Here is a 24686-nt window from a genome sequence, read left to right on the forward strand (position 1 = left end):
TTTATTCTGAATAATGAAATTGAATTGTATTTGAATGTTCTTTTAAATGTTTTTCATATCGTTTGTGAAAAGTTAAATTTTATCATATGTTATTTTGACTATATCATAATACATTTTTTTTAAAAAAGACTTAACCTATTACCAACCGGTGAAATACGTACTCCGAGTCCTTCGACCCAATGAAAATGGAAATTGACAATATTTCAAAGTATAAAATTAAAAAGAAAGTCTTCATCATTTGGTCACGGGGTGCTTGAGCCTAAATATATTAAGATATATTTCTCCAAAGTTTGTACTTTCACCTGATTGGTTACCTGCAGATCATTTTTGGTATCAAGCATTATCAGGAAACAAAACTTCATTAACTATTACATTGATCAAACTTTTAAATAATAAACTATTTAAATAATAGTTTTGTTATGCATTTTATGGCGTGTGATAGATTTGGAAATACATTTTTGAATTCAAACAAGTAATCCCTACGGCCCTTCTGTAAATAGTAATTGCTATCATAGCTTAACATTAGATTTTATGATTATATTGTGTCATGTTTAAAACAAAGTATTTGTGATTTATGTTTTTGTATTTTGATGTGTGGAAAGTGTCTTAGTAAACAACAACACACTTATAATAAAACAAAAAATGAAGATAATAGTGAAGGGCAAAAGGTAAATCTCATGAGAATTTAAGAGCCCTGTAAAATCATTTATCAATTTCCAAAATTAAATTAAAAGGAGTGGGTTCTGACTTTTCATTAAAAAACCCATAAAAAGTCTGAAAAAATGGAAAGGTTGACATTTCTTGGATCAGAAAAAATATGGGAGCATGCCACTGCCTTTAGCAGGGACAGGAAGAAGGCCTGGGAAGAATGTTTGGGAGCAGAATTTGTGTGTGCAGAGGAGGAGGGATGCAGCTGGCTTGCGGGCAAGGCTTGTGCCTCCATTAGGTTGTATACATTAGATGCAATGCTAATGTACTAGCCAATGTCTAACTCAACAGGGGAAACATATATTTTCCAAGGAATGTTAGCAGCACACACTGATTGGTGGAATGTCTAATGGAACAATGTAAAACATTATTTTGATACATTAATATACTTATTTTCCAAACCTAACTGTCGTAAATGACTCTACTTGCACTTTGATTAAAGATGAATTGATTGAATATTTGCAATGGAAAGAGAACAAAGATCATTATCAAAGCAGTCCAGTCGATTTCATGAAATATTGACCAGCAACACTAAAGTATTTCACATGGTACAAACACAAACACAAGTGGACCTTCATCACTAGAGCATGGTTCAGTTGATCCCTTTGAGAGCAGTCACTGTAATGTAATGATAGTAATGTAACACATGAGAATAATTGTCTGATCTGTAATGCCTCGATGGAGGATCTAGTGCATTTTCTTTTGTCCGTCAAACACAATAATTCTGTTTTTCTGTAACTTAGATTGTTCTCATTGTAGACCTGCTCTGTTTCATATTGAAGGCTGACACTCTTTTGGAGGCATGGAGCATGTTGCCATAGCAGCGGTCTGCATGGAAATGAAAACCTAGCTTATTGAGTACCACTCAATAGGCCACAAATTGAATGTCTATTTTGATTTTACACTTTGTAAAATTGTGTTTTACATTTTGTTCTGATGGATTCATGTTTATCATATTGTTTGTGAAAAGTAAAATGTAATCATATGTTATGTTGACTATATGACAACAAAAAAAAAGACTTAACCTATTACCAACAGGTGAAATACATACTCTAAGAGGCCTTCAACCCAATCAAAATGGAAATTGACAATATTTCAAAGTAGAAAATTAAAAAGAAAGTCTACATCATTTGGTCACTGGGTGCTTGGGCCTAAATATATTAAGATATCATATTTTGAGTTAATGCTGGTTCTTTCAGAACTTTGGCCATTGTTGGATGGATTTATGGTGGTTCTTTCACGGATTTGGGAAAAGCCATGTTTTTAATCCTTTATCCATGTAATCCTGGTTGTGTCGAATATGGCGAGATAGTGAATTTCACAAAGTTGGTGTCAATGTAGAGTAGGCTGACCCTCCAAGTCTGGCTTAATTGGAGGCTGGGAACACAAGTAGGAGGGCTGTGTTTGACCTTAGGGTCCGTATTGGGCGGTAGGGCATAGTCTTCTTTTGGAGGTATGCCGGGCCGGCCTTGTGCACTGCTCGGTGGGTGATGTACAGGTTTTTGAACATGCCGCTTCGTCCAATAGGTAGCCAGTGGAGGGTCGGAGGGCAGGCGGTTGTGATCCCTTCCCAGTTCAAGGAGGAGTTTTGCAGCTGCGTTTTGGGCTCTTTGGAGTTTAAGTTGGTAGGCCGGTGCACCCAGGTATATGGAGTTTGCATAGTCCAGTCTGGACATGACAATGGACATAATAGAAGCAAGTCTGTAGCGGAAGGTGAGATAAGGGAAGATGCGTTTCAGGAGCCTGAGGTGGAAGTGACAGGATTTGGATACATTTTTGATTTGTTGGGACACGGTTAAGCCCGAGTACAATGTGCAGCCAAGGTTTTTGACTGTGTTGGAGGTAGGGGGAGGAATTCTAGGGAGCGCGGCCATGGGAGTGGTTGCGGGTGCAGAGCTGTGTTGTCGCACACCATGATCTCGGTTTTCCCGGGGTTCAGAAGGAGGTGGTTTGTAGGCATCCATAGGTCTACATCACTGAGGCAAGCTGCTGGGTCAGAGCGTTGAAGAGAGCTCGTTTTGGAGATTCTCAGGATAATTTGGGTGTCGTCAGCATAATTGTAGCAGGTGAGGTGTGCGAGTGGATGATCCCTGGCAGGGGTGTCAAGTAGAGGTTGAAAAGGAGCAGAGAGAGGCAGGCACCCTGGTGTACTCAGGTGTTCACTGGGCAAGCTGAGGAGGAAGAAGGGGGAGGATAAGGATTTGTTTCCCTTTTGTGAAGGATTGAGGCAATCCAGTTGAGTGCCGAGTCTCGGATTCCAAGGGAGCGGAGACGGTCGAGGAGGATTGAGTGGTTAATGGTGTCAAAGGCAGATGAGGGATCACAGAGAACCAGAGAGTTGCATCCTTCAGACTCTGCCATGACTTTGAGGTCTTCCCAGATCGAGATCAGTGTGGTTTCAGTTCCATGGCGAGGCTGGAAGCCAGACTGAGCGGGGTCTAGTAGGTTGTTGGATTCAGCAAGAAGTTTGAGTTGAGAGTAGGGAGAGCGGTCGATGGGTTTTGCCAGCAATCTGGTGTCGGAGATGGGCCTGTAATTGGTTGGCTGCAGGGGGACGAGGCCTGCTTTTTTAAGAAGGGGTTTGATGTGCGCTACTTTGAAGGGGTCTGGGAAGGTGCCAGAGGTGAAGGAGTCATTGAGTATGGAGCTAGCTTGTTCTCCTGCACAGGTGGAGGAGAATATTTCTTTGAGGAGAGAGGCGGGTCAAGGGGAAACCAGAGGGTTTGCTGCTGGACAGCAATTTGAGGAATTATTTGCTCAAGATGCTCTTTAAGGAGTTGAAGGTCAGCGCTGCGGTGGGGGGCGGGATCTTGATGGTGAGGGGCAGGTGTTGGGAGGGGGGTGCGGTTGTAGAGTTTGTCATTAAGGGTGGCCGTCCTGTCCAGTGCTGTATTGTGGAAGTGATGGGAGAGGGAGTGGCAGAGAACTTGCGTGGGTGTGGTTGGGGCAGTGGTGCAAGTGGGCTTCACGAATTCACGAGATGATCCTGTGGATCTCTTTACTACTGTTGCAGCAGTGAAGGATTTTTTTATTATAGTAGGTTTTTTTGGCCTTTCGGATCTCAGATTTCATAGTTAAGGTGATGGTGGGCGAACAGGGATTTGCTGAGGGGGTTTTTTGATGCTCGCCATTTGCACTCGAGGGTGCGGTTATTGGTTTTGACAGTCTTCAGATGGGGCGTGAACCATTTGGGGTTAGGTCCTTTGCGGGAGGGAGTGAGAGGGAGGCGTGAGTCGTTGAGCCAGGAGTCAAAGGATTCGATAGGTAGAGGTCTGTCTGCAGTTGGAAGTGAGCGTAGCAAGGCTTCAGCCAGGTCAGGCAGTACCTTGACCATGTTCCAGCATTTGTGGTTGTGTTCTGGGACCGGGCGGACCTTTGGTTGGTGGGGTCGGTGTGCAGACAGAGAAAGGTAGGGCTGAATGGTCTGTCCAGATGAGGGGTTTGGGGTCTGTACACTGAGGCGAGGTCAGAGGAGTGTTGAGTGGGTACGGGCTGGCTGATGGATGGGCTGCAGGTCTGGAGGGAAGTGGCGCTGCAGAGGTGGTGGGCGAGAGGTAGTGTATGGAGATGGACAATCTGGGAGTAGCTAGCAAGGGGTTCCTGACAGCAGGGCTATGGGTGGTTGGGTAGGAGGACTGATGCAGGCGAGGTAACGCATGAAGAGTTGAGGGCTCATCATTTTTCCTGAGTTTAGTGCGTTTGGGCCCAACAGGTGTGTGAGAGAGGGTGGGTGGGTCGAAGGGGAAATGGGATGAGGCGATAGTTCTGGAGAGAGCAAGGTGTGTCATGCTGAGGGAAGGGGGTGGTCTCGAGATGGAGGGTGAGTGGATGCTGGGGATGTGTGTGTGTCTGTGTGTGTGTATACATAGCAGGTGGAGAAGAAAGGAGGTTTGACTGAGAGGAGTATGAGTGGGGAGGTGTTGTGAGCGACTTGGGCCTACTATGGGGACGCCGGGTATTGGTGGGAAGTGGAGGTGAGGCAGGTCAGAGTTGGAGGGGTGAGATGGTGGGTGTGTCGGCCGGATGACTGGGTTAGTGGATTGACATGGACCTCTCCCTGAATGAGTGATTGATGTAGTTTGAAGGGAGGCGGGGATCCAAGGGGTTCTGGCTAATGCGTGGAGGAATGTGGGTGGTGGAGATGATCTATGGGGTGAAATTCCTCAGGGAAGAGCATATGAAGCGGGGGCCCAAGGGTTTGTGTATGGAGCGCAAGCATGCTCCTCTGGCTTGGGAGTTGGATTTAGCGCTGTGTGCAGGGATGAGGGTAGCAGATCTAGGAGGGCTGAGGAATTGGGGGTAGAATTTATGGGGGGAGGTGCAGATGTTGTCGTGGTGGCTTGGAGGTTGTGTTTGGTGCACCAGAGTGCTCCTCTGGCTTGGGAGTTTGATGTAGCGCGGTGTGGGGTTCTGGCTGATGTGGGCAGGGATGAGGGCAGCAGATCTGGGAGGGCCGAGGAATTGGGCGTGGCATTTATAGGGGAAGGTGCAGATGTTGCCGTGGTGGCTTGGAGATTGTGTTTGGAGCACCACAGTATTCCTCTGGTTTGGGAGTTGGAGGTAGCACAATGTGAGTAGGGGTAGTGGTGACGGTCGTTCTCGGAGTATGACCAAGTGGAGGGTTTGGGCGAGGGGGGAGTTTGAGCAGAAGTGTGCGGGTGCTGGGTAGGGGAGGGATAGTTTGTGGTGGGCCAAATGGGTCCTCTGGTCTGAGGGACAAAGTTGGTGTGGTGAGAGTGTGAAGGAAGTAGGGCGTCAGAGTGTAAGATGGTTCTGGGGCCAGGGATAGCGAGGTGTGGTGGTGTGGGTGGAGTTTTAGAATGAAGGTGCTCGATTGGCAGAGGTGGGCTGGGCGCAGTGCTTACATGCTTGCCAGTGCGTTTCTTTCGTTTGCTGGTTGGGAAGTGTGATGAGAGCGGCTGTGTGCGAGAATGTTATTCTGAGTGACTGTGTAGTTGCTGGGTCGATGTTAAGAGGGAGGAGAGAAGGTCTTGGTTCTCGCTCCGTTTTTGTCATGTTGGAATTGTCGATTGTGACGGTGTGGGGAGCATTGCGGCCTGTGGGAATGTTCAAGCCTGGGTAGGTTGCTGCAGGTACGGAGCGCTTTGGTCAGGGGTATTTTGGTGGAGCGAGTCACCCAAGTCCAGTAAATGGAGTATCAGCTAGATAGCTAGATTTGAGCATGTGGTATATGTAATGGTACCTAGATTTGAGATAACTGAATAGCAGGAGGAAGCGCCCAAAGTGGGAGCACAGTTATTAGGGCAGCAACGCCTAGATTTGAGACACCTGGATAGGGGGAGAGAGCGTCTAAAATGGGGGCACAGTAGTAAATACAACACCTAGATTTGAGACACCTAAAATAGGGGCAGAGTAGTAAATGCAACAACAACTAGATTCTCCTTCGTCCCGTCCCCTTTCCTCCATACTGTATGGGCGTCCCTCACTAGGGACGGGAGATGGAGCCTTTTTCACCAGAAAAAACCTTCTTCCCCTTTAAAATTAGAGGTGCGTCCTGGAATTGGCCCTGGGAGCATGTGCTCCCCTGACTCAGCCCACCAGCGCCACACCTCCAGTCCTCTTTTCTGCATCGACGAGAACAGACCGCTTTCACCCGCGCTCCTAGGTTTGTCTTCGACCTTGTAATTCCACACGCTCTTCCCCGGATACTGTCTTTTTTGTCTTTTGTCTTCTAATCATTGATCAGGTACTCGGTCCTCTGGCGCCACACTCCTCCCCGGCGCATGTCGACGTCCTTAGACTTCAGCAGGTGTCCAGCCTGTGAGGGGCTGTGTTAGGCAGAAACCTGTGCAGTTCCCTTAGGGACCACTGCAAAAGATTTAAGACTACAGGTGTTGGCAATAAACCCACTTGGTAGCAGTGTGTACCACCCAGATTTACCTGGTAGCTGTGGCTGAGCAGTCAGACTTCCCTCAAGAAGAGTTGGGCACTATGCAAAGTATACACAATAGGCACTTAGATACAATAATACAAGCAAACACTGACCAGAGCTTTGGTATCAAAGTATATCATTTTTTATTTAAAAACACACAGTTTGAAACACTCCAGCACTCTTATTGTAAAATATTCTAAACACAGTTACTATTGTAATATATACACCCCTTTTTCCTTATCAGTTAAGTCACAGTAAAACACCACTTATTTTCATACAGAGGTGAGCGCTTAACTAGATTGCACTCCAATAAGTTTGTGAGAAAGGGAGGGAAAAAGACAGAATATGGAAAGGTACACCACTCTAAGATTCAGGAACACTATAAGCAAGGCAGAAGAGCAAAAGTCACTGGTGAGCCAAAGTCCAAAGGCTGGGCTCACTCTTAGAGAGAGCAGAGCACAAATGTGCCCAAGATCACACAGTTACACTAGGCTTAGAAAGTCTTGCAGAAGGTTCAAAAAGAGTTTAGAGAGGCTTAGGAAAGTTTAGCCAGGGTGTCCCAGGCTAACCCAGGTTCGAAAGCCGGGGGCTAAATCTACCCCGTACAGTCGGTAGCAAGGGAAGCCAGACAGGACACGGTACCTTAAGTGGGAAGGATCCTCCAGCGGTGGCAGTTGTTCCTGGTAGTGGGTGCAAGTTGCGTCGTCGTCTAGGGGAAGAGAAGATCTCGACTTGGAGGAAAGATGAAGGTCGTTGCCCTACCAGGGCAGAAACCAGCCGCAGAGTTTTCCCGTTAAAGGTGGTACCTTTGTTTCGCGGTCGTGGTAAAACGTGGTATCCAGGTTGCCAGTGTGCTTGGCACGGGCAAGGCGGCCACGAGGTACGTCAGGGAAAGCGAAAAGACGGTGAAACTGGTTATCCCCACCAGTCAAAGGAAGAAGACTCTCCGGCGGGAGATCTCCTCTGTCATTGGGAAAAGTGGTGAGGCAGTCCAGCAGGGCTCCACTGGTAGTGGTATCGTGGCAGGTCGGCTAAGCTTCTCCCTCGTCGGATTCTTAGGTCCTGTGGCAACTTCTGAAGTTCCAGTCCCCAAAGCCCTGCTTTTATGCAGAAAACCCCCATTCACTCAGCCTAGCTGTCACTCAAACATGCTAAGTGGTGAGCCAGCCAGCTCACCACTTGGGCCAATCAGGATCGAGTGCGACTTGAGTTGCCTAGGCAACTCAGTCCAGGGTGCCTAAATTTCCCTCCACCCCTCCTAAGTACCCCAGACAGAGTGGCACCACTTTGGAGGGCTTCTGTGGAGAAGCCCGCCAAAAAGTGGAACAAAGGGCTCGACTTGGGTTTGGAGTCACAGAAGAGAACACAAACGCCATTTTAGAATCAAGTTTTGGCAAAAAATACCAACCGGAGAATTAATATTAATTAAATAAACCGGCGGTATGTTCGAGGCTACCGTAAATAATTAAATAAAGGTAGTAGCCTAGAACAATGGGAAATCCCATAGGAAAATATTTGCGGTTGAATATAAAAAGTAGTATCCACTGCCACCGGCCAAAACTCGATCAGGGGGGACGGAGACGTGCCCCCTCGACTAACAGACCCTGGGGCAATCGAATTGCCCCAGCCAGTACGTCCACAATATGATGGTTTGTACTGGTTCTGTTCAGAATTTAAGACTAGTAAATTCAATGGTGACTTTACATGCCCTGGGAGACAGTAGTCAGTCCCAGGGTATGGAGTCTATACTGGGGGTCACTATGACACCCCTGTGTCACTGCACTGAGGGTGCTGTGTAACACACATCACAAAAACATATGAAGCCCTATGGAGTAAAAGACCCCATAGCCCATTAAACACTTCTAGATTCAAAGAAACACACTCAAATCATGTCCAAGAGTGAGGGTGAAAGAGTCTCACTCTTGGCAGGAGAAAAAATAAACCCAAAAAATCCAGCAAAGCTGCTGGGGGACTCACTAGGTTAGGAAATTCAGCCTAAACAGGCTGTTCCCCATGTTAGACCCTCGCGCTCTGTGCCTCGGCCCGACCACGGCTGGGAAGTTTACCATGTGCAAATCGCTTACGCCGCAAGCTCTGAAGAACAGGTTAGCTCGGTGGAGGGTGCTCTTTCAGAAGTCACCTCGAGAGCACTTGAAGAACTTCGTCAGACACAAGTCAAGGCCCATGGTAGGGCCGCTTTTTTTCATTGCACCCCGCAAGGGCGACTCCTTTCCTAGGAAATCTGAGTGAGAGGGACCGTTCAGGTTCTCACACCAGCACAGGTACTGAGGCTCATTCAGCTACCATCCGACAGGCCGAGGGGTGCCTAGATCCTTTGGGAGACAGTGCTGAGGGACCGCAAGGTTCTTCTACCGGGTGTCCACCAGAGGGCCTACGCCCTACTACCGGACAAATGTCTGAGGGGTGCCTGTACACATCACTACCGGCGACTCAGCCGAGGGCACCACACCTCCCAGGCCTCGGCCTGAGATGCAGGGTAAGCCACAAGCTCATCCGCCAAGAGTTCAGGAGGAGGCCAGTCCAAGCGAGCCAGGCACCACAAAGCAGGCACCTGGCATGCAGTTCGATAAAATGGCCGCCACACTAGACTAGATGGCTGCTCGTCCGACAACATCCCCGTTCGAGGAGCAGGTAGGAGATTGAGTGTCCAGGTGGGACTGGTCTTCAACAGGTACGTGGCCTACAGCTTATCCTTCAGCATTGCAGGGCAGATATCCCCTGCAACCAGCAAGGCAGAGTATGCACAGGCACCAGCAGTCGCCCACTACTCCATCAATACCACCTGCCACCCCACCAGCCTGTGAGGACAGGTTTTTTGAGAAATTCCTCTTGCTGATGAGGCCCCTCAGATAGGCTGCATCCTTTGGGATGTGATCAGGGACATGCTGCCCCCAGTCCCTCCGCCAGCGCCCATAGTCATTCTTCTTATTGCTCCGGTGCCTCAGGCCCCGTTGCAGCCCCACCTGCCCACACCGGGTCCTTCGATTCCGGCTCCCCTGCCTCCTACAGTTCAGGCGGTTCCACACAAGCCTGCACGGCAGCCTCCGGCTCCGGTCTCCACACCTCAGCCTTCGGCTCTGGCGCAAGACCAGCAAGACATCCTAGTGGACACTGATGAGGAGGAGAACCCCGACACACCATCTTCCATGAATGACTTGCAGGTTTGGGCGAATACTTGGGGCTTTCACAACCCAAGGTTGAACAACCTGAGGCGGGGATCCTGGCCAAGGTCCTCACTCTACGCCCCGCGGCTAGAACAGGGATTCTGATGCAGAATGACATTGTCACCTTGGCCAAAAAGGGATGGCTGAAACCCTACCACTCATCAGTGGCAAGATGATCCTCATTCAGACGGACAACTACACATCAACAAGCAGGGTGGAACCAGATCCCCTCTTCTATGCACCCTGGCGCTCAGCATCTGGGAATGGGCTCTGGCGAATGACATTCACTTGACAGCGATCCACCCCATGGGGGAGTCGAACCTGAAGGCGGACAGGCTCAGCAGGCTTGGGATTGGGACGGACAATTACGAATGGCAACTAAACGATCAGGTCCTTCAGGGAATCTTCAACAGAGGGGGCCAGCCTCAATCCTCAGGTGGACATCTTCGCCACCTGGTACAACAGGAAGTGCCCTCAGTTCGCCTCCTGGCAAGGCTCTCTGAGCGATGCGTTACAGATACAGTGGAACAGCATGAGCGCCTATGCCATCCCTCGCACTCCACTGGTACACAGGGTGATCTGCAAGATAAGGGAGTCCCAGCACCTCAGTATCATTCTGATAGTTCTGTGGTGGCCGGCGAGGCCATGGTTTTCGGAGCTACTCAGCCTGTCGGACCAGCCTCTGATGCTCCTTCCATTGTGCACAGCTCATCTACTCTCACAGCAGGGGGGCACGTCATCCACCCCGCAGAAGTTAGCCCTTGCAGCGTGATTCCTGAACAGGTCACATTGAAGCATCTGCTCCTCTCGCAGGCTAACCTTGACATCATTCAGGGTGCTAGGAGCGATGCTACTAGGAGCCAGTACAAAAGCAGGTGGACCAAGTTCTGCCACTGGGCTGAGGCTAAGGAAGTCGATCCTCTTACTTGCACATTGGTCGATGTTCTATCCTTTTCTGCACACCTCGCACACTCAGGTGTGCAAATAGACACTTTTCACACCTATCTGGCGGCCATCGGAGCCTACCGGAACTCGGAAGAGGTGGTTTTCTCACCCCCCAATCCGGTAGGTAAAAGACATCTGACAGGCCTCACCAGGCTCTACACACCCATGAAGAAGCCACACCCTGCGTGGGACCTCAACATGGTGCTGGGTGCCTTGGCGCATAAACCATTTGAGCCAATGGCGTCCGTGGACATCAGGCTAGTCACCATTAAGACAGACTTCTTGGTGGGTCTTACATCTGCAAGCTGTGTCAGCGAAATCCAAGCTCTGGTGGCATTTGAGCCATGCACTACCTTTCATTGGGACACAGTGGTCCTCAGAACACAACCCGCGTTCTTGCCTAAAGTAATCTCTGCATTCCATCTAAATGAGGCATTAGTACTCCCGTCTTTCTTCGCAGACCCCAAGGACGATGCTCAGAGGGTTCTGCACTGTCTAGATGTTAGGCAGTTCTATCTGGACAGGACCAAGAGCTTCTGCAAGTCTGAGGCTCTATTTATCACCGTTGGTGGGTCAAGGCCAGGATATCTGGCTTTCAAGGCCTCCATAGCAAGGTGGATGGATTCCGCTACTAAGGAGGCCTACGAGGGGCAGCACAAACCACTGCCGGCAAACATGCATACCCACGCGGTCAGAGCCAGGGCCACGGCAGTTGCGTTCCAGAGACACGTCCCGTAGCACAACATCAGCAGGCCGGTCATGTGGGCCACTCCTTCGGCTTTTTGAAAGCACTACTGTTTGGATGCCGGTTCCAGGTTAGATGCGGCATTCGGGCTGGCAGTATTAAGGAACTTGTTTTCTTCTTTTTTTTTTTTTAAACTTTCTTTTTGGTATTTTAACAATGAGAAAACAATAAACATAACAAAAAGAAAGACATAGCCTTGTCGGTCGCCCTCCCTGTCCGCCCACTTCCCCTCAGGTCTGTTCCTTTCTCCAATCGAGTATTGAACTTGCAGTACATAGATGTTATTGATCGTTGCCAGTGTGGTTTCGTTGTGATGCGTTGGGAGACCCATCGGTGTTGGGAATCTGGGGAGGGGTCGCGCAATGAGTTCTGGTCCGGGGTGGACATTATGTAGGTAATGTATGGGTCCCAGATGTCAGGGGGGCACGCATGAAGGGGTAGGAGTCTGATGAAATTCACTTCAGTGTCTTGGCAGTAAGTTATGTCCATCCGCCATTGTTGGGTTGTCGGTATCGGACCTTTCCCTCATGACATTGCAATTCTTCTCCGGGCAAGCAGTAGCAGCAGCCCTGCTAGTTTGCGTACTGAGGGGGTTGGGTGTTTAGTAAGTCCAATTAGAGTAATTTTGGGGTCGGGTTCCAGAGGGGTATTGTTGATTGCCGCCGTCGTTTCCAGGATCGACTTCCGGAATTGGTATATGGCAGGGCAAGACCATGCCAGGTGAAGAAAGTCGGCTACTGGGGCATTGCATCGACTGCATGACGATGATGATGTGGGATGGTGTGCATGTTTTCTGGCGGGAGTGTGGTAGGCCTGGTGCACTTATTTTCGGTGTATCAGTGTGTATCCCGTGTTCGGCGCTACTCTTTGGGTCTGGGCTAATATGTAGTCCCAGTCTTCGTCTGGGATTTCTGCTCGCAGAGCTTTCTCCCATCTGGCTTTCGGAGTGGGAGGTGGTGGGGCTGTGTCGGTTAGCAGGGTTTTATAGATTACTGTCACTAATCTGCCTTCTCCTTGGGACTGGACTACTCCATACAGAAGCTGCCACGTCGACGGCTGTTGTGGAAATGAGGGGAATATGGCCTGGAGGGTGACCCTGAAGTGGAAGTAGATAAAGGTGTCAAGAGCTGTGGTGGCTCCACGGGCTCTGGCTTGTTCGGGCGTAAGGAATTTCTGGTCGGTGAACAGGTCCCCCATAGTATGCAACTGGAGCTTGTCTGTCCATTTCAGGTATACTTTTTCTGAGGTTAGGGGGATTCCGGAGATGAATCTTGTAGGGAGAAGGGGGGGGGGGGGGGGGAATCTTTCCTGCATGCCATATTTTCCCGCAATTTTTTTTCCAGATTGCGATTGTTGAGAGTACTGTGTTTAGTGTTGCATGTGGTATGTGTGTTTGTCCCATGATGACTACCCTTAGCATGTTGGGGGACGCTAGCGCTCTTTCAAGTTGCACGTGGGGATGTACAAATTGGGTGGCGTACCAGTGCCCCAGAAATTGGGCTTGCGCCGCCCAGTAGTACCGCTCCAGGTCTGGGAGCACCATTCCTCCCTTCTTCACTGGTTGGATTAGAGTTTTGTATGCAATTCTGGCAGGTTTCCCCACCCACATAAATTCTAGAATCATGCTGCGCGCTTGGTGAAGGTAAGCGTGGGGTACTAGGGGAAGGTTTGTGAAGAGGTTTAAACATTTGGGGAGAATTACCATCTTGACTAACGATACTCGGCCCCAGAGTGTGAGTGGTAACGCTTTCCACCTGGTCACCTTCTCTTTTATTTTTCCTAAGGCATTGCTATAGTTATCTTCAAAAAGCCTATGATGGGATCTGGCCAGTTGTATGCCTAGATTTCTTATCTTGGCATGTTCCCATTTGAAACCAAACTCATCTTGGAATTTCTGGTTCCCTGGAGTTAGAGGGAATATTATTGATTTACTGTTATTTATTTCAGGCCGGAGAAATTGCAGAATTTGATGTTATGCCGCATGATTGGGTGTAGGTTCTCGGCGGGGTCTTGGATGTAAAGGGCGATGTCGTCTGCATAGAGTGATATAATTAATTTGTGAGGGCCGAAGGATAGCCCTCTGTGTAAGTGACGGGCTCGCAGGTCAGAGGCAAGGGGCTCCATTACCAGCGCGAAAAGGACAGCGGACAAGGGGCAGCGCTGCCTGGTGCCTCTCTTTAGGTTTATGGGTAGTGAACGCGTTCTTCCTAGAATTATATGTGAGCGGGGTTGGTTATATAATAGTGTGATGAGTTTAATGTAATCATTTCCAAGGACTAGTATTTGTAGGATCTCAAAGAGGAAGGGCCATTCGACAGAGTCAAAGGCCTTTTCCGTGTCCAGGATGGGTCCAGTGCCTCCATGACTCCGAACATTCGCCTTATGCTAAATGTCGTGTTTCGCCCGGGAATGAACCCTGCCTGATCTGCGAGTAACAGAGCTGGCATCAGCGGGAGTAACCTGGTGGTTAGGATCTTGGCCAGTATCTTATTGTCAAGATCTATTGGAGTTGCAGTCCTCTGGGGGTTTCCCCGCTTTGTGTAGTAAAATCACATTGGCTTCACGGAGCGTTGTGGGGAGGGTTCCTTTGTTGAGTGCTTCCTCATATACTTGTAGCAGTAGTGGTGCTAAGAGGGGGGCCAAGTTTTTATACAATTCCCCGATCAGTCCATCAGGGCCGGGGCCTTTGGTCTTGGGGAGGTCTTTAATTGCGAGATGGATTTCCTTCACTGTGATGGGGTGGTTTAGTGGCTCTCTTAATGCGGCGTCCACCCAGTATAGCTCTATTTCGTTTAGGTATTTCCGAAGTTCGTCTTACTTGGCGCTGTATTTGGATTCTTAGAGATTTTGGTAAAAGGTCCAGAAGGTTTCCACTATTTCTTTGTCTGTGTGGACCAGGTGGCCTCTGTGGTCGCGTACTTGTGTTATCTGAGAGGGTGTTCTGTCTGCTGCTATCTGACTTGCTAGGAGGGCCCCTGGTTTTTGTCCCTCGCCATATTGGCGGATGCGATGGCCTCGGGTTAGAAATTTTATTTCGCGGATGGCCGCTTCGTTGAATGTGTCCAGTTCTTTCTTTAGTGTCGCGATTATTTGCGGGTCTGTGGGTGTCGGGTGTTGGTGTTCAAGGTCTTTTAGACGGGCTTCGCTTGCGTTGAACTCTCTTCTGATGAGTTTTAAAATTCCATGTTCCTTGCCTATGCACACCCCTCTTACGTAACATTTTAGGGATTCCCACAGTGTCCCCGCGGATGTTCTCTAAGAAGGAGATGATCTCCTTACGGAGCTCCTCTTCAAACACTTGGTCCAGTAGCGCTCCCGCTTTGAATCTCCAGTGACGCTCCCCTTTCGGCTGGTCAGGGGGGCGTGCACTCCAGCGTAACCGTTGAATTATCTGATATTGTCCTTGGGAGGATGTGGCATTGTCCCCATTGCAGCTCACTCCGTGTGGATACCAGGAAGTAGTCTAATCGTGAACTTGTTTTATTAACCCAGGAGTGGAACGTGTAGTCACGGGATGTCCCATGTTGGCGTCTCCAGGCCTCTTCCAGGCCGTATGCTTTGCAGATTACGAGAGTTTGGAGTGCGGCTTTAAGGGGCGCAGTGTAAGTTGGGTGCGATTTGTCTTGTTGGGGGTCTTGTGTGGTGTTCATGTCGCCGCCCCAGATTATTGTGGCTGATCCAGCTTCCTCGTGGTGTATCATAACCCTGTCGAAGTTATTTGCCCCATCGATATTAGGACCGTAAGAGTTCACAATGATGATTTCTATCCCCTCTAGTATCCCATGTACGAGTAGTGCCCTGCCTGTAGTGTCCTTGTAGGTCGATAGTAGCTTGAATTTTAGGCTTTTATTTATCAGGATGGCCACCCCTCTGGAATATGAAGAATACGAAGAAAAGTATCTATGGCATCCCCATTCACGGGCCCAGCGATTTTCCTTGCCCGGGAGGAGGTGGGTTTCTTGGAGCAGAGCGATGTCTATTTTGTGTCTCCGAAGGTATTGGGTTATTTTTCTTGTCTTTGTCGGGTGGTTGCCCCCTCTAATATTCTATGAGGCTAACTTGAATGTGACGCTGCAGTGACTCATTGACTTGCTTTAGGATCCCAGTTCCGTTGGCTATGGGCTCCTGCTCGTTTGCGGGTTAGTGGGTGGGAGCCTCCATTCTGGATCTGTGGGCTTTCTTGGAGTTTTTTTTCTGGCGCTCGAGAAGGTGGGCGGTGGAGTTTCGGCTCTCTGCAGGCTTGTCTATCAAACGTTGAACAAAATCCCTCCCCATCGCAGGCAACCCCCAACTTGCCTGACATGTACCCCTTTCCAAAGTCCCAAAACATAACTCTGCTGTGCTTGGGGCACTAGTGACCCCCCAAGGGATCTTCACATCCTGTCAAATTTTAGCTATCTGAGATTCCAGGTGGCTGCCTTATGGGATTGGGTTGATCCCCTTCCCATGGTGAGCTGTGTCATGGGGGGATTCTTGCAGGTCGTTCTCTCCTCGGAGGTCGCGGGTTGTTCGTTCCGGGTTTAGAGCCCAGTTTGTCCAGAAAGGAGTTTGCTTCGTCAGGGGTATTAAAGAATTGGGATTTTCTGTCGTGTTGAATGCGCAGCTTGGCTGGGAATATCATAGAGTAAAGCATTTGGTTATCTTGCAAGCGTCTTTTTACCCCGGTGAATGTTCTTCGTTGTGCCTGGACTGATGGGGAGAAGTCCGGAAAGAATTGTAGGCTGTCTCCGTCATAGTTAAGATCACCCTTCTCTCTGGCCAGGCGCAGTATCGTGTTGCGGTCTTTATAGTTAAGAAGTTTAGCTATGATCGGACGGGGTGGGGCAGTTGGCGGGGACTCTGTGGGATCGCTCTACTACGAACACGTTGGAGAGCGCTGGACAGCCGAACAATGTTGTGCAGATCTGTTCTACGTAGTCCTCCATTTTTGTTTTGATTTGGTGTTCTCTCACTCCAAGAATTCTGATGTTATTTCGGCGTGATCGCCCTTGGAGATCTTCATTCTTGACCACTACGGCCTTCATTTGCGTTTCCATTGTCGACAGCCTTGATGCCAGGGAGAGTGAGTGATCGTCTAGGTCTGAAATCCTTTGCTCGGCTGTGTCCAGTCTATCGCCATGTTTATCCAGTCGGTGCTGGATCTGGTCGACCTTTGCAGATAGGTTGTCGAGCTTGCTGTTGATTTTGCCGATGCCGGATTTGAGGTCGAGGAGGATCCCTTTGATGTCTATGGATTGGTCGGTGTCGTTTTCGAGTTGTAGGATATCCTCGGGATCGGCTGCTTGGGTGTTTGGTATGGAAGTTTTAACCGCTGATCCTGATTCGAACGTGAGTTTTCTCTGTGATTTGTCGGTTTTCCCCATTTTTGTGGGCTGATTCGTCCCTGCTTTATAGGACTTTCCACTTTCTCGGGTCTTCGGGTTTCAGGGGGGGCTTGAGGACATATGACACTGTGAGGAACGTCGGTGCATGGTTGAGGCTGCAGGCCCAGTTCACGGTGCAAATAGTTCTGCTCGGTGGCTGTGTGGAGGAGGGGGGGCCCCTGGTGCTGAGTGGCATAGTTGCTTGATCTGGGCACTGCTCGAAGCTGCAGAGGTGGCGCTGGGAATCCTCACCCAACTTGGGGTCATGCTGTGTGTTAAAGTGCTGTGGGGAGGTGCCTTCGTGATAGTGCGGCCGCTCTCCCTTCCGTTAGCTGTGGAGGGACCCTTGCCCTGGTCGGGGTCTGCGTCTGGGCAGGCTGCCAGTCCTGGTTGATGGTGTTTTTTTTTTTTATCCCCCCACCCCCCGGGTCCTGGAGGTTGGGGGGTTGTCAGGCTTGCCACCGGGTGGCCCCGCTATATAGTCACTGAGTTGCTGGGGCCCCTTCTGTGGGCCCGTGGGGGCTGTTGCTTAGCACTGTCACCTGCACCGCAGGCCCACTGCCCCACATGGCTTATTGCTTTGATCTGGAGTGACTTGCCGCATGATTTCTGGGGGAGGGCTAGGGCTCGGGGACTTCTCACCTTGCAGGGAGCAGGTTGCTTCCTCCCGACTGCGTCTTCTTGCAGACGGTTGGCTCCTCCTCTGGGTCTCTCTGCACCGTTTCCTCACTGGGCGTCAGAGGTTGGGGGGCTGCTGTGACTCTGGGCGCCCTCTCCGCTGCTGCAGTACCGCTCGCCTCGCTCTCCGCTGCGCTGTGAGTCTGCTCAAATTCCCACCGGGAGGTGGACGTGACGGCCACGGGTCTGCCCCCAGCACGCGCAGCCAGCCTCGAGGTGAGTCCTCCTCAGGCCGCACCACAGAGGTTGCCGGGGCACACCTCGCTCTACGCCCCATGTTCACTGCGGCCGCGCGCGAGGGGAGCCGCTTTCACTGGCCTTCACCGGGTTGCAGAGGCCTGGGCCCTGCTGCAGTCTTCTTCAGGGGGCAGAGGCGTGGCTGTGCTGCTGTGAGGGCGCAGAGCACTCGGTGGCTGGGTTTTCTCGTTGTGTGTCAGAGACAGCGCCTGGGAGCAAAAAAGGGTGTAGATGAGCCTGGAATCTATCTTTATCAGTATTTATTAGGAGTGCGACACCGGAGATCGCTAGGGAGCCACCAGCTTGGTTGTTCTCTAGCACCCTCTCAAGGAACTTGTTTTCGTAAGGAGGGTCACCTGTCCACTCTGGGGCTACATTCAGTTGTAATCGCCCATACAGTAGGGAGGAAAGGGGACGGGACGTGGGAGTAATTATAATTTACTCACTGTAGTGACTAACGTACTCCTAGTCCGCAGTCCCCTTTCCTCCATACGTCCAACCATCCTCCCCTCTAATAAAACTGGTGTCATTGGGCAAAGGCAATATTGTCGACGCGTCAATGGGGGTTGAGGAGTGGCGCCAGTGCGCTGAGTCAGGGGAGCGCATGCTCCCAGGGCCATGCTGCGTGCACCTCTAAATTTAAAGGGGAATGATTTTTCTGGTGAAAAAGTCTCCATCTCCCGTCCCTAGCGACAGACGCCCATACAGTATGGAGGGAAGGGGACTATGGACTATGTACGTTAGTCACTACAGTGAGTAATTTATAATTATTTGGACACCTGGAAAGAGGGAGAAGGAGCTGAGATGGGGGCACAATAGTAGATGCAGTAACAGCTAGATTTGAGAGACCTAATGTGGGGGCATAGTATTAAATGCAACCACGCCTAGATTTGAGAAGCTTAATGTGATATGATATATGATATGGCATTTATAATGCGCCTATACACAAGTGTTTCAAGGCATGTGGGGGCACAGTAGTAAGTGCAACAAGACCTGGATTTGCGACGCCTAATGTGGGGGTATGGTAGTAAATGCAACTACACCTGGATAAAGGGAGTGGGCGTCTAAAATGGGAGCACAGTAGTAGATGCAAAAACACATAGGTTTAAGAGACCTGGATAGAGGGAGAAACAGCTGAAATGGGGGCACAGTAGTAATGAAACAACTTTCAGGAAGCAGGGGTCGGGGGAACCAGGCAAGGCACACGGAGCGCCAAAAAGGTGGAAAAAGGCACAAATAACTAATCAAAATTGGTCTGGCAGACCAGAAGCCACAAGCTTACCTCTCGCGTGAACTAAAGTAGCAAAGAAAGGCAAGAACGAAGGGCCTAGCTCTTCGTTGTTGAGTCTGTTTGATTTGACCAATCAGAGCGCAGGGGCGGGACGGGAAGCGGAATGGGTGTACGAAACAGGTCGGGGAAGCAGACAAGGCACGCAGAGCTCCAAAAAGGTGGAAAAAGGCACACATAACTAATCAAAATTGGTCGGGCAGCCCGAAATCCACCAGCTTACCTCGCACAAGCTAAATTGAATGGTGTGACAGGTTTTTAGAGAATGGAGTCCTGGTGCTGCTGCCTGATGCGCTCACATGTGCTTTTTGCACCAGTTCCTCATGCTTTTTCGTGGATTAAACTTTCAAATCTCTTTCATGTACATATAACCAAGATCAGCAGCAGCAAGGATTTGGCTTGGGAAACATCATACAAGAATACATTTTTGAATGGTTTGACTAGTAGGGAAGTTTGTCGGAACACTGCTTAATATACCCTTATCAATTGCACACTTTCCTGTGTTGATCTTCCTGACCTATGATCTTGTGACTCTATATAGGATCTTATGCAGTGAATCAAAGCAGTTACTACAAAAATTGATCCAACATCCAAACCCTCAATCTGGAAATATTAAGTAACTTTGAACTGCATGCACTGTCTATGCTGTAAAGCCATGAATACTAGTAACCAATTAGTTAATTTAGGGCTATAATGTGATTGTTGGGAACAAAAACCCCACTAAGCTTACATTATGAATTCTGAGATGTGACAATGTCAGTCTTTTTAATGCTCTGTTTTTTAACATAACCTGTCATCAGCACATTACTACAGCAATTCAAAGGGAAATGAGATATGGCCTTACTTAAATGCCTATTTTCAATTTGCATAAGGGAGTGACTTTTCGAACCAATCATACTATATAATAAAAGGCCAGAGCTATGTTTGTCCAACGCCATCCTGCCCGCTTCGCCTGTTATCACCGCTAGAGGGAGCTGTTGCCTTATGCATACAACAATAATACTTCAATTTCCTCTTCCAGGTGAAAAAAATGTGTATTGCAACAATAACATACAATTAGCTGCAGAAAAGGCCCAAGACAGGGATACCGCTTTAACATCATATTTCAAGCTGCCTACACTAAGAAAATATATACATTAAAAAAAACATAAAACTGAAATTCATTTGATTACACACTATTTCTCTAACTAAATACTTACTTTATTTTCAATGTACGTATGTATTATGTAATTATTCACTAATATTTGTAGGTATGGATTATATCGATAATATTCTTCATGTACGTTTTATACTTCATTTGAATTCAATTTACTTTATTTCATGATCTCATGACTACTTCGAATCATGCTGCTCATGAATTGTATTACTCTGATATCCTTCAACATTATATAATTATATATTTGAGTGCAAAACTCGTAAGTGGAATACAAGACAATGAGGAGCAGATACAACAATCGGCCATATGTACTATGTTGAACTTTCAACAGTCGCTGTGTGAGATTTTGTTTTAGGTTACTACTCGTCCACGTAAAAGGAGCAAGATTTTTTTTCTATTAACATAAATTGCATTAAAATACACCACCTAATATATTTACACTCTGAAAATGTCTTTGTTTACCCACATTAGCCCATGCACATGGATTTTTGCACTAGTTCTGTAATAATTGGCAAGGACCTGGGTATTGAAACAGCCCATGTATGCTAAGTGCACACCAACTTGAGGACCCTTATTTTACAACAGCTATAACCCAAATTGAGAAATATATACATTGGAAATAATTTTTGGGGACACTAACGTGTGATTGATTGCATATTTTAAATGTAATAAATTGAAAATACAATTAGAGAGAATAAATAAAACATTTACTGTGGGACTCATTTAGCTAAGTATATGCTAAGACGTCTACAATTTTCTTTTCTAGGTGTACTTCTTGATTCGGAAAGGAGAAAGTCTGATACCAGTCCAACAATGTCACCTCTTAGGATCTCTCTTATTCAGGATATGAGGTTTGTTTATAGGGACATAAAATGTCATGAAAGAAGAGATTTGGTACAAAGAAAGAAACAGGCATATTGTTGATGGGATGAGGGGATTTCAGGTACACAGGTGACTCTGACCATCCAGCTGCATTCCTATGTTTCTCCATTCTCACGTGCATATATCAGTGATAGACTACAAATAACAATAGAATCAGGAGTCTGCTGGGCGAATGGTTCCGATGTAGAGCTTATTTAGGCAAGTTAATTCTGAATTCCTCACCACCTCTAACAATATCCTGTGATACTCCTGTCAGTTGCTACAAGGATCAGTCCTGTAGTCAGAAGGAATACATATGTGCCTTTCACAAGAGAACTACTCCCAAATCATTGAATTCCCCCACATTATAACTTAAAGACCCAAACAGGGACATGTGATTATTTGTGAGACGGGCAACACTGACGTTGTGTGATAGAGCCAGTGGTTTGAGCTACAGAAATAGAGAAAACATTGGGTTGCCTTTAACAAGATCTGGTGGCAGAAAAAAGACATGCATGCTGAAGTCAAGTGTGAAGTTTTCCTACTCTACTCTTGTGTGTGAACGTTTGTGTAGAAATTAACCTGTTTGAGGATAATGCACAACTCTACCTCAAGAATATAATTGATTATTTGCATCTTATTCTCTGCTCTTGTCTGTAGTTAATATTGAGTGTTTACAAACTTCCTGATGCTGACCCTTCAGAAGGCGGTTTTCCTCCTACATACCCCTCAAGAGACCAACGGTTAAACCTTGCTAAATGGGGCACTGTTGCGTGGCTAGAAAATGGGCGCAGCCTGAGAAGCTCCAGCAATGGCCTGAAATCCTGCTACAATATTCTGCGTCCTGACCATCCGTTTCGCCCTGGAACTCACGGCTCAACTGCGTGATTAGAGAGGGCAGCACCAGACCAAACAGCAGGCTGCTTAGATCCTTTGGATCGGTGTACCGAAGCACCTGCTTGGCCGAGCCACCGACTGCGACTCCATGAGGCCCGCCTTCTTGGGGGACGAAACACTGCAGCGGTGCTCGGAAGAACCGAGACGGACAGAGCTGAGAACTGATCCTGGCAAATCCACCCCTACAACGACACCAGGGTGCCCCTGATGGTAGGCGGACCAGCTGTAGCAGTGACTCCCCCAGGTGAGGCCCCCCGACGTGACCAACCGGGGACACTGGGTGGAGGCGGGAGGAGGAGCACTCTGAGCCCGGACAACTTCCTCCTACGCGGCCCCTACCGTGATTACGGTGAGGCTCCAAATGCGGCGGGCGGAGTGCTGCCTGTGTCTCGCCGCAGAAGAGCCCGCTCCCCTGCATAACAATCTCCCGCCCATTCCAGAGACCCCGCACCGCAGGCCTGCCAGCGGCCGTCCGACAACACCCACGGCATTGGCCGCAGGGGCCACCACATTCCACATACTTGAGACAACCAGCCGCACTCCACAAAAGTGAGGGATTGCCCACTCCTGAAGAGGCGTTGAATACGGCGAGCGAGGGGATACCGTAAGGCGCAGTATCATAACGCTTTCTGGTGGATATCCAGAATTACCATACTGCAGACCCGGCGTCCTGTGACAGGCAGGCCCAAAGGGATACCCCGCTGTGGGGCATACAGCTCCACGCAAGAGTCACACTCTTGACCCTTTTACTTATAAGCCCTGGATGCACTAAAGAGGCGCAAAGCATAGCAAACAGGGCACTACATGGAGGACAGTACTGCAAACCTCACCCCGTCTGTCCTGGGAGAGCCTACCACAATATCCTCCCCATAAAACTGGGAATACTACTGATCTGGTCCTTCTGCCCCCCTAATTGCTGGGTAACAGTGTTCAGGATCGAGTGATAACTGACCATCTGGACATATCCGCTTGTATCGGATCCGCTGTCTGACCCCCAACAGAGGTGATTAGACAACTGCAGACACTGTTTGGTGTTTGATTATGATGTAAATTTGGGTCGAGGGAGGGAAATGGGAGCCAGTAGTTTTATGTTTGTGGCGTGCGTGGGGGGTGGCTACTATTGGGTTCTGGTATAGTACGTGTTCTTTCAACCAGTTCTATAACGGGGTTTGGGTGAAGGATTCGAATACAGCACAGGAGAGAGCGAACCAAAGTTCACGACACAACATGGTAACAATACGGTCACAGGTCCAACCACACTCAAACCAAGAGGGCACCACACTGTTTCCCAATCCTTACTACTGTTCACATTATCAGAATGCCTAAAGAGATGAGGAAACAGGACAACGTAATCTCATTAATTGTTTTATTTTTTATTTAAAGCATTCAGCGTAAAAAACAAATACAAACTTTGGCTTATACACATTTGTTCCCTCATCCACATGCACAAGCCAAACCCCTCCTGTTTCTTCTTTCTTGGTTCTACATCGGTTTCAGTCCAGGTTTGGCTATGTGTTTAAATATTCTTTGTCTATAGTGTTCTTAATCCCCTTAAAACCTCTTTAGCATTGATTCCAGGAAAATTCCCCAACCTTTGGTGGTTTTCCTATTTGGTTCATCATATAAAGCTGACCACCATAAGTCAGGATCTAAGTCACATGATGGTGGCAATATTGGTTGTAATAAACATCCCCGTTCGGTTCTGAGTTTAGGGCAAAACAGGATTAAGTGGCGAGTCATAATCTCATTAATGTCATGGAATATACGCAGGTTTACCAATCAGAAAAAAGCCTGCCTGATAACTAATTATGTCAAGAATCATAACGTAAACATATTATGTCTGCAAGAAACACATTTAACGCATGGAGAGACCCTCCCTAGCATAGCGGGCTGGAGAATACACATGAATTGCTCCTCATGCACCTCGCACTCCCGTGGAGTGGCCACTTATATACACTGCACCTTAGAATTTAAACAGGTCGGGATGAGGAAGGTCGTTATATCATACTGGCCGGGTAGATAGCTGGATTAAAACTCCTTCTGATAAACATATGAACCCCCAATATAGACTCACCGGAATTCTTTCACCGCTGCACTAACCATATTCATAAATTCCCAGACTATGACATTGTATTGGTGGGCGATTTTAACCTGGCCATCACTCTAGAACTGGATAGATCATCTACAGTGCAACACACCCTACCTCGTGCAGTCCATGCGTGGACCGCCATTGCAAACTATCACAATTTACACGATACTTAGCGTAAGATGCATCCTGATAAGAGAGCATACTCCTACTCTAGTGTACACTGTAGCTCCTCCAGATTAGACTACGTTATGGCAACATCTCCCCTGGCTAGGAATGTGATCAAGGCAGACATGCTCCTCCGAACCCTTTCGTACCACACCCCGGTGTTAATCCTCATCAGAGGACCAAATAAGCCCCCAAAACAATTACGCTGACGATTCAGGTCTAGTGCACTGGAAGATGCAGTGTTCCGCGAGCAAATTGGGCAGGATATACAAACCTACTTCCAAACTAATGCGTGCTCGGTCCCTGACCCAGGTGGGACCAGGTAGGCCTTTAAGGTGTATATTAGGGGATGTTGTATATCAAAAGAAGGATGGGTGCTGAAGGCTTTGCGCAGGTCCATGCTCGCACTGGAAACCGCTATCAAGGACCTAGAGACTAGGCAGGGATCCCGAGATTCACCAGAGATACGTACCACT

The 24686-nt window shown here is 48.5% G+C and overlaps 1 protein-coding gene across 5 annotated transcripts in view; it reads left to right on the forward strand.

Moving 5' to 3' along the window:
* The window catches only part of DENND5A (DENN domain containing 5A), a 2487481-nt gene that overhangs the window by 1237180 nt on the left and 1225615 nt on the right, over positions 1-24686 (forward strand). For all 5 annotated transcript variants that reach the window (XM_069623676.1, XM_069623672.1, XM_069623674.1 and 2 more), the window contains one exon: positions 20965-21049. In XM_069623676.1, coding sequence (XP_069479777.1) covers positions 20965-21049 — 85 coding nt within the window. The remainder of the gene's footprint in view (positions 1-20964; positions 21050-24686) is intronic.

This window comes from Ambystoma mexicanum, chromosome 11 (genome assembly GCF_040938575.1).
Source record: "Ambystoma mexicanum isolate Mex_15411 chromosome 11, UKY_AmexF1_1, whole genome shotgun sequence".
NCBI lineage: Eukaryota > Metazoa > Chordata > Amphibia > Caudata > Ambystomatidae > Ambystoma > Ambystoma mexicanum.